This window comes from Triturus cristatus, chromosome 7, assembly GCF_964204655.1.
Source record: "Triturus cristatus chromosome 7, aTriCri1.1, whole genome shotgun sequence".
Classification (NCBI taxonomy): domain Eukaryota; kingdom Metazoa; phylum Chordata; class Amphibia; order Caudata; family Salamandridae; genus Triturus; species Triturus cristatus.
In genome coordinates this window covers 1112924123-1112934288 of record NC_140590.1, presented here as the reverse complement: position 1 = coordinate 1112934288, position 10166 = coordinate 1112924123, and the positions used below count along the sequence as shown (strand labels likewise).

At 47.6% G+C, this 10166-nt stretch overlaps 1 protein-coding gene across 1 annotated transcript in view; it reads left to right on the top strand.

The window, feature by feature from the left end:
• Positions 1-603: 603 nt before the first annotated feature.
• Positions 604-10166, top strand: part of LOC146811173 (zinc finger protein 862-like) — a 37130-nt gene continuing 27567 nt past the window's right edge. Inside the window, exons 1-2 of the mRNA XM_085615046.1 lie at positions 604-663; positions 771-2118. Of these exons, the coding sequence (XP_085471172.1) occupies positions 810-2118 (1309 nt within the window). The 5' untranslated portion in view covers positions 604-663; positions 771-809. The remainder of the gene's footprint in view (positions 664-770; positions 2119-10166) is intronic.

Genomic DNA, 10166 nt, shown 5'->3' with positions numbered 1-10166 from the left:
GCAGGTTTGGGAGACCGTACCACGAAGACAATTGCACAGGCAGACGGGAGTACAGGCAGAACAAAGAGGTGATTGTTTGCTAGAGTTAAAGGAGTGCATTTTCTGTTGCAGGTTTTGCTGCCAGACTGTGGTGCATCTTGATCATTGTAGTATAATATACTTACCCATGTTTTCTTCTGTTGCAGGCTTCACAGGCAGACCCCCATACTTTGACACAGGCATACGTGAGTTCAAGCAGGAGAGGTAATTGTTTGGTAGAGTTAAACTGTGGTGCATCTTGATCATTGTAGTATAATATACTTACCCATGTTTTCTTCTGTTGCAGGCTTCACAGGCAGACCCCCATACTTTGACACAGGCATACGTGAGTTCAAGCAGGAGAGGTAATTGTTTGGTAGAGTTAAACTGTGGTGCATCTTGATCATTGTAGTATAATATACTTACCCATGTTTTCTTCTGTTGCAGGCTTCGCAGGCAGACCCCCATACTTTGACACAGGCATACGTGAGTTCAAGCAGGAGAGGTAATTGTTTGGTAGAGTTAAACTGTGGTGCATCTTGATCATTGTAGTATAATATACTTACCCATGTTTTCTTCTGTTGCAGGCTTCGCAGGCAGACCCCCATACTTTGACACAGGCATACGTGAGTTCAAGCAGGAGAGGTAATTGTTTGGTAGAGTTAAACTGTGGTGCATCTTGATCATTGTAGTATAAAGGATTGCATGCATGAGCTAGGCGTCAACGTAAGCCATGTTCCCTTATCTTGCAGGCTTTGTGGCACAGCAGGTTAAAACCGGCTGGCACGGAAATGTTCAAGCGCAAAGCTGTCACTATGGGAGAGTGCAGTGCGTCACCACAAAGGAAGAAATGTTGCCTTGTATTCAAGGAAGAGTGGATGAAGGAAATTGTGGAGGCTGAGACGCAGAAATCGCGAAGCAAGGTCCGCGTGCAACTCGGGGAACTTTTCCAATACAGTCCAGACGTGGGCTTGATTTGCAAAGCATGTGCCGAAGCCAAGATTGTTGGGGACTTTTCCACAGGGAAGAAATGGAGTGATGGCTGGAAACTGGATTACATGAAACGCCATCTACTTAGCAAAGTACACGAGTCTGCCATGGTGATCTTGAGAAACAGAAGTGCTGCTGCCAGGTTTGGTTTCGGAGTGCGGGCAATGCTGACAGAAACTGCCACTGACAAAGCAAATAGAATGGAAGTAGGTGAACGCCAAAGATCTGTGCCTGAAGAGATAAAGATTCTCATCAACAACGTGCTGCTGGCAGTCAAAATGAATACTTCAATGTTATCTGTACAAGACATCCATGACCACCTAGCTTTGTATGTCAAGATACCAGACAGCTGGAGGAGCAAGAACTATGCCTTTGAGTTCCTTGAGGCCATCAATAGCGTGATACACTGTGAAGCAATGGCAGAACTTCGTAACGCTTTGTATCACACATTGATAATTGATGAGAGCACTGATATTTCTGTTTCAAAAATGCTCATCCTGTACTTCAAGTTCCGACCAGTAACATCAACAGAGCACAAAACACAGTTTGGGGGCATAGTGAAGCTGACTAGTTGCAATGCTGAGGCTATCACTAGTGCTGTGAAAGATTTCTACACTGCCAATGAACTGGACCTTATGAAAATGGTCATGTTCACATCTGATGGTGCGTCCGTGATGTTGGGTAAGAATAATGGTGTTGCTACTCGCCTTAAACAATCCATACCTCATCTAGTTGAGCAGCATTGTGTCGCCCATCGAGAAGATTTGGGAGTTGATGATGCCTGGAAAAGGGTTCCAATGGTTAAAGAGATGGAGACATTATTGAGGACTGTCTACACTGTGTTCTCCAGATCTCCAGCAAGGAAGTCCAAGCTGGATGAAATTGCATCGGTCACTGAATGTGAAGTGGTCTCTTTTCGACCACTGAATGAAGTCCGGTGGCTTTCAAGGCATTTTGCTGTTGGGGCACTAATTCGTAATTACGAGGCTGTTCTTAAGTACTTTGAGCATGAGAAAGTTGAGGAGAATGATCCAGTTGCTAAGTATTGTTATAAAAAACTATCAAACTCCAACTACCATATTTCACTTGCAGTACTTAATGACGTTCTGGGTGAATTTGCATCTTTGTGCAAACTGTTCCAAAAAAGTTCTCTGACTACTGTTGAAGCTGTACAGTATGCAAGAGCAAAGATTGGCCAAGTTAAGCAACAGTATTTGGGGGACACTGTCTTTTGGAGCAGTAATGTAAGAGATCTGATGGTGTTGTACAAGGAAAGGCAAGAGTTTGACAGTGGGCCTATTTTGTCTTTTGTTTCCCTTCTTTGTGAGCACATGCAAAAAAGGTTCCCTGAAGATGAGCTAAAAGAATGGGCAAGTTTTGAAATCCAGGCTATGGCCGCACAATCACATTTTGAGTTTGGGACTGAGAATATACAAAGACTTGTAGAAAAGTATAAAAATGTCTTGGTCCTGGGTGATTGCGAAACACCAGAAGATGTTGTTCGACAGTACAGAGACTATAAATATGTGGTGGCAGAACATGTAAAGGGTGGGTTATTTACCACCTTTCAAGACATGGTGAATTTCACTGTACGCAATGCTGCTCAGTATAGTGTGGTTTCTCAGCTTGTAGATGTCTGCGCAACGTTTCAAGCATCTAGTGCAGATTGTGAACGAGGATTCAGCCTCATGAATACTATTAAGAGTAAATTGAGGAATAGACTAGAGCAGAAGCATTTGGATATGCTGATGAGGACAAAGGCCTACCTCCTGAACGGCCAAGTTGACCTAGATCGAGTTTATCACCACTGGAAAAATGCCAAAGATCGCCGTGAGAAGCAACCCTGTCACCCCTCTAGTGATGCCACTTGACATGTCTCCCTTATTGTTTATATGTGATATTGACAATTAACAGTGCTCAAGTTAAGAATATTTATTAAAATCTTATGATGATACCACCGTTTAAGTCTTGTGCTTTTCTAAACTTGAAGTGTACTTGCCTGTGTGACCAATTCATGTCATGGCGTGTTTATCCAATTTGGAAACTGCCCTTAAGACACTTATTGTGGCCCTGTATGTGTGAAAATGCACCATCCTTTCACTTATTGAAGTAAACGTTCTGAGTGACATTTGGCGCCGCGCACACGCGCGGTCTGGTTCCTGCCGCACATAGCCATGGTTGCAGCGCACAGAGACCCTCCACTGCCGCACACAGAGGAAAGAAATTAGAGGGAACATTGCTCACAACAGTGGGCAAGCCACTCCCACCTGCCCTCGAGCAGGACCGCCCACTCTCCCCTTTTCTCTATGTATAGCTGCATGCAGCAGCCTACATAGAGAAAATGGCCCGGGTGGGGCACGCTCCGATGCGCCTCTCCCGTTGTGATTGGCAGAGGGGAGGGAGGCTGACTGTGCGTGGTAGCTTTCTGAAAAGTTGGAGAGCTGGCGCAGAAGGAAAACGCGGGACAGTAAGTTTTATTTTATTTTTTCAACCCGTGGATCTGAAAAGGGATAACTCCTTGTCATAAAGCACACTGAAGAAAGCCAACTTAATCCCACATGTGCAAAATTGAGGACATCTGTCTCTGGATGGACCATAACAAAGTTTGTGATACGAATGCATGTTGCCCGAATCGATGCACAGGTTTGACTCGAATTACCAAGTGTTGTAACTTGTGACTGAATCTAAATGTCGACGAACAGTGTCGCTTTATGACAGCAAGTCATACTAGACTTTCAATGAGTTGTTTCAAACCTGTTAAGCAGAGACCTCGACTTTCCCTGACCCATTCCTGGGTAGTTCAGCCAGCCGGAAAAAATATCTTTGATTTTTGGGTCGTGTAGTTCTGGGTTTATAAATAGTTAAACATGATTACAAATCTCTCCTCCTGCAAAGTTAAAAATAGACCGGGATGAACTACTCACGCGCATTAACCTGGGTAACTTGAGAGAGCTCTTTAGATGTTTCTTTTATTTTTATAACCAATACCAAAAGCTGCTACAGTTCTACAATCATGTTTTGTTTGATTATATTGGTTTATTTATATATTCGTAGATTGATTTATTCATAAGTATCAGAAATATATGCTGCAATACCATGCCATCGTATGGTGACTTCATAGTGTTATGTTAGTGAGGCATGCGTAAATACGAGTATCTTACTATTGTGAGGGTGATTCGGATGTATGTAATACTTCATTCTTTGGTTGCCAGGCGGTGCGCCATTGTCCATAAGTAGGTGGTACATTCCTTGCTCACATGTACCATAGTAACTTTAGTCCAGGCAAATTCAGCAAATTGGCACATGCTGATGCAGACGAATAGGAGTGTGTTCAACAAAACTAGTGCACGTTATCAGGTCCCCCGTGCCAAATGCACTCCATTGTCTTGGGTGGGAGGATTAAGGTTTCTCGTTTAGTCGAATTCATCCAGTTAAGCCATATAGCCAGACCCCCATAATATTGCAGATTCCCACCACGCCCCCTACCCCCACCAGGCGCAAACCCCCCATGCGATGTCCCCCACCCAACCATCATGCCTCCCTCATTTCCTCTCTATGATGTTTCTTGCAGCGTCCGCCTTTCTGGCCCCCTACTCTTACAAGGACCTCCCACCCCCTCACACAAGAGGAGCGGCACCCTTCACATATTTTCACCTGGCTAGCACTTGGGCATGCAGACGTCTCTTCGCCAGAATTATAGATTACTTCACTCGTTGCACTTTCCAAACAATTACATGTATTTTTTAACTTTATGATCAAACGTGGCGAGTCTGATTTAGCGCTGCAGATGTTATTGACCATCTGCCAGTCATATGCGCATAAAAGCTTGCCATATAAATCCTGGCTGTCCTTGCCTTGAGCACTGTGTGTCTGAGCGATGGCCCAGTTGTGAATAATAAGGGATTAAACTGACTGTATTCCAGCTTTTGGCCCATAATTTACACACAAGTGAATCTTCCGGCCGGGGTAAGAGGGATGGGGCAGGCTGAAAGACGGATACTGACTCCCCATGAGGAAAGAGACCCACTTACATAAACAACCCTCAGAAAAGACTTCAAAGCTGTTTTGGGCTGGAATCAATCCCCTGCAGACAGTATCCTTTTAATGGAAGAAGCGCCTTGACAGCACTCTGAGCACTCGGCCTCCTTTCTAGCAGGTCTTCCGGGGTCAGAGCCCCAGAGGGGCCCTGATGGAGCCAGCATGGCGGGAAGCTCATCGTGGAAGTGGGAGTTCACTATTAGAGGGCACTAATGGGGGGACAGGGCCAGGGTACAGCAGTATTACACAGATACACACTAATGTGTGCAGCCAGGGATCAGCAGTATTACATGAGTATATACAATGAATGGGACAGGACAATAAAGCTTTGAAAAGAACAGAGGACGCGAGCGTACAAGTGAAAAGCAGATGGCTCAATGCGAAGAAAGGAAGCACTTCTAAGCACAGCAGGGCACGAGTTTGAGAGACAGAGAGTAGAGAGTGGGAACCCAAAAAGGAGCTAGGAAGGTAAAGAAGGCGACGGTGACAAATAGGGGTAGAAAGGAAAGTGGGCGAGAAAGGAAATGAGATGGTGCGAGAGAGTCACAAGGCACATGGTTGCATCATACATCTGAGCCCCACACCATAATGGGCATTGTCTCTTGGTTGTCATCTCTTTTTCAAATTTGCTTGAAAATGCACCATTTGCCCACTCTTTTTTCAAAATTCTCCCAGGGGAAGGGGGGAACCAGGGGCTTCAGGCTTGCTCGCTTGCTTGCCGCGGTACAGTACAATTGTTTTACGCTCACCACTTTTAAATGTCACCAGCCGCCACTGCTCCTGAGTGACCTGCACTGGCTCCACATCGACAAGAGGATCACCTTCAAGCTCCTCACCCACGCACACAAGGCACTCCACAACGCCGGACAAGCCTACCTGAACATCAGACTCAGCTTCTACACCCCCACCCGCCAGCTCCGCTCTGGCAGCCTCGCCCTCGCAGCTATCCCCCGCATCCAACGTATGACCACCTGTGGGAGATCCTTCTCCTACCTCGCCGCCAAGACCTGGAACACCCTCCCAACCCACCTACGACTGACCCAAGACCTACTTGCCTTCAGAAGACTCCTCAAGACATGGCTCTTTGAGCAGTAGTGGAACCCGCCCCTCAGCGCCTTGAGACCCTCACAGGTAAGTAGCGTGCCTTACAAGTACCCTGATTGATTGTTGATTGATTGATGGTGACTGCTGGTGGGTGTAGTGTGATTTGGCAGTGGGTCTCCTAGGTGATGTATCTGTCCCCCCATGGAGCATGCTGCCATGTCAGTGAGTGTGAGTTCCTGTCCTAGATATCTGAGCTTGTTGTGTTTGTGTTAGAGTTTGCAGTTGTCACAGGAGGTCCTTGTGCTGCCTACAGCAGGGCCAAGTGTCAGCTACCTTGTCAGTACTTTGCCAGTCCCTGTGCATTGTGCATGGTGCATGGGTATATACCTGGGCCATATGGGCTGAGGGCAATGGTGTCTGTTTCTGAGTTGTAGAATATGTTTAGTGATCTCCACCCTCCCAGCATCCCGGACATCCAGTCTTGGGTTTGTGGTTTGTGTAGGCTGGGACATGGCATGGCCTTGCTTTGTGAATGGGGCATACACATGTTAGTGGCATGAGCGTTGTGTTTGAGTGTGGTTGTGTCCGGTGAGGGCTAGGGGGTAGGTGAGTGCATTTGTTGTAGTTGGGGTGTGGATGCCATTACCCCCATGTTACATAAGTCGTTTGTGTACTCACCAGGCTCGGCAACTCCTTCGACTCCGTGTACTCCCACCGGCGGAAGCAGGGCCATCACCTTCTCCTCCCAGGGATGGTAATGTACCGGTCTGCGGGGCAGCCCACCTCCAGTGATGTTACTCTGGGCGTAGTCCTCATTCATTTTGTGCTTGACTGCCCTCCGCAGATCGTACCACCTGGCTTGGCATTCATTCCTGGTCCTTCTGATGGGCGCAACAGCATTCACCAGATCGACGATCCTCTGCCACAGGTGTGATTTTTCGGCTATGCTGGTCTGTCTGACCAATGTTCCAAAGAGCTGTGGCTCGACTCTGATGACTTTGTTGACAAGGATGTCCAGCTCCTCCCTTGTGAACTTTGGATTCTTGTCTGTGGGCATGGTGTGGGGTGTGGATGGTTGTGGGTGTGCGGGTGTGAATGTGTAGGTGTGTGTGTGAATGTGTAGAGGGGGTTTGAGTGAAGGAGGTTGTGTGAAGGTGTGTAAGTTAAGGTGTATGGGTGCAGTTGTTTGTGTGTGGTGTCTGTCAGCAGTGGGTCTGTGGCAAAGGCCCATGGTTTGTGAGCGTGGGCCCTTTTTATTGGTCCATTTGTGGGTGTGGCTGTGTTTGATCTTTTGGTGGGTGTGTTATAAGAGGTGGTTGTGAGTTTGGGCCTCTGTTTGCCTGTTTGGATGTGCCAGGTCAGTCTTTTAGATGTTTTTTGTACTGTAGACGTGTTTTGTGGTGTTGTGCGAGGCGAATTGACCCTCCTTGTGCTGTTTTACAGTGTCCTGGTTCTGTACGAGTCGTTTTAGTGTATGTAAGGTGCGTACATACGCGATGTTGTTGTACAGTGCTCACATATGCAATGTTGTTGTACGGTTCATACATATGCGATGCTGGGGTACGGTGGTGGGATACGGTGCCTCCAAGTATGGGCCTGGGGTACGGTGGTGGGGTACGGTGCATACAAGTACAGTGCTGGGGTACGGTGTTGGGGTACGGGGCTGGGGTAGGGTGCTAGGGCAGGGCGCTGGGGTACGGTGCGTCCAAGTCTGGGTCTGGGGTACGGTGCTGGGGTACGGTGCGTCCAAGTAGGGGCATGGGGTACAGCGCTGGGGTATGGTGCATCCAAGTATGGGGCTGGGGTACGGTGATGGGGTACGGTGCGTACAAGTAAGGGCCTGGGGTACAGTGGTGGGGTACGGTGCGTACAAGTAAGGGGCTGGGGTACGGTGGTGAGGTACAGTGCGTACATGTACGGGGCTGGGGTACGGTGGTGGGGTACGGTGCATAAACGTACGGGGCTGGGGTAGAGTGCGGTCATGGGGGGGTATGGTGCTGACATATGGGGGGGAGGAGGGGGCTGTACGACTCGTATCCCTGGCACAAGTTTACCCGGATACGAGTTAAGGTGTATGGGTGCAGTTGTTTGTATGTGGTGTCTGTCAGCAGTTGGTCTGTTGCAAAGGCCCATGGTTTGTGAGCGTGGGCCCTTTTTATTGGTCCATTTGTGGGTGTGGCTGGTTTTAAACTTTTGGTGGGTGTGTTATAAGAGGTGGTTGTGAGTTTGGGCCTCTGTTTGCCTGTTTGGATGTGCCAGGTCAGTCTTTTAGATGTTTTTTGTACTGTAGATGTGTTTTGTGGTGTTGTGCGAGGCAAATTGACCCTCCTTGTGCTGTTTTACAGTGTCCTGGTTCTGTACGAGTTGTTTTAGCGTATGTAAGGTGCGTACATACGCGATGTTGTTGTACAGTGCTCACATATGCAATGTTATTGTACGGTTCGTACATACGCGATGCTGGGGTACGGTGGTGGGGTACGGTGCGTCCAAGTACGGGCCTGGGGTACGGTGGTGGGGTACGGTGCATACAAGTACGGTGCTGGGGTACGGTGTTGGGGTACGGGGCTGGGGTAGGGTGCTGGGGCAGGGCGCTGGGGTACGGTGCGTCCAAGTCTGGGCCTGGGGTACGGTGCTGGGGTACGGTGTGTCCAAGTAGGGGCATGGGGTACAGCGCTGGGGTACTGTGCGTCCAAGTACGGGGCTGGGGTACGGAGGTGGGGTATGGTGCGTACCAGTACGGGGCTGGGGTACGGTGCATACATGTACGAGGCTGGGGTACGGCACTGGGGTACTGTGCATCCAAGTAAGGGCCTGTTGTACGGCGCTGGGGTACAGTGCATCCAAGTATGGGCCTGGGGTACGGTGGTGGGGTATGGTGCGTACAAGTAAGGGGCTGGGGTACGGTGGTGGGGTACGGTGCGTACCAGTACAGGGCTGGGGTACGGTGTTAGGATACTGTGCTGGGGTACGGCGCTGGGGTATGGTGCGTCCAAGTAGGGGCATGTTGTACAGCGCAGGGTATGGTGCATCCAAGTACGGGGCTGGGGTACGGTGGTGGGGTATGGTGCATACAAGTAAGGGCCTGGGGTACAGTGGTGGGGTACGGTGCGTACAAGTAAGGGGCTGGGGTACGGTGGTGGGGTACGGTGCGTACATGTACGGGGCTGGGGTACGGTGGTGGGGTAAGGTGCATACACGTACAGGGCTGGGGTAGAGTGCGGACATGGGGGGTACAGTGCTGACATATGGGGGGAGGGGGGGCTGTATGACTCGTATCCCGGGCACAAGTTTACCCAGATACGAGTGGTACAGCGTTCGCTCCGTACGGGGCCTTTTCCATACGCTTGTGTTTTCGGACGGGCAGTACGGATCGTACTTGCGCACTCGGACTTCAGTTTTACGATTTGTATGTAAAACTGTCCGGGGACGTCTCGTAGACTTTTCCCGAAGTGAATCGTATGTATTTTTCATGTATGAATCGTACTTCGCCGTTTGTACGGGACGTGTACGATTTGTATGTAAAAAAATACAGATACGAGTCGTACGGTAATTTTTTTTAACGGATCGGAATCGGCACCAATGTGTCACTAAATATTTTTATATAAGTTAAAAGTAATGTAAATACTGAGGCAGGTTATTACATCAAACACAATTTTAATAAAAATAATAGCTATAAATGATTAATAAATAATGTAATCTAAATAAATATTCTACCTTACTAGAACTATATATAACTGTGAACTAAAAAAACTACGTTTACCTAAACTACATCATCATTTAATAAAATACTCATCTATCTAAAGCCTCAAAGTCCCCCAAAAACGTAACTACTATTACATTAGATAAATCACAAATAGACTAATCTCATCAAATATTACGAAGTTAAATATTTACTATTACAGATATCTAAAATTATTTAAACATTAACACCCCTCTAATCCACATACACGTTAACAATATTTAACACATAGTTGTCCCAAAACTAGTTTAAACTACCCCAATCATAAAAATACATATGTAAGCACAAAAAAGTAACATAACTATAAAAATACAATGGTATAATAATAAAACAAGAA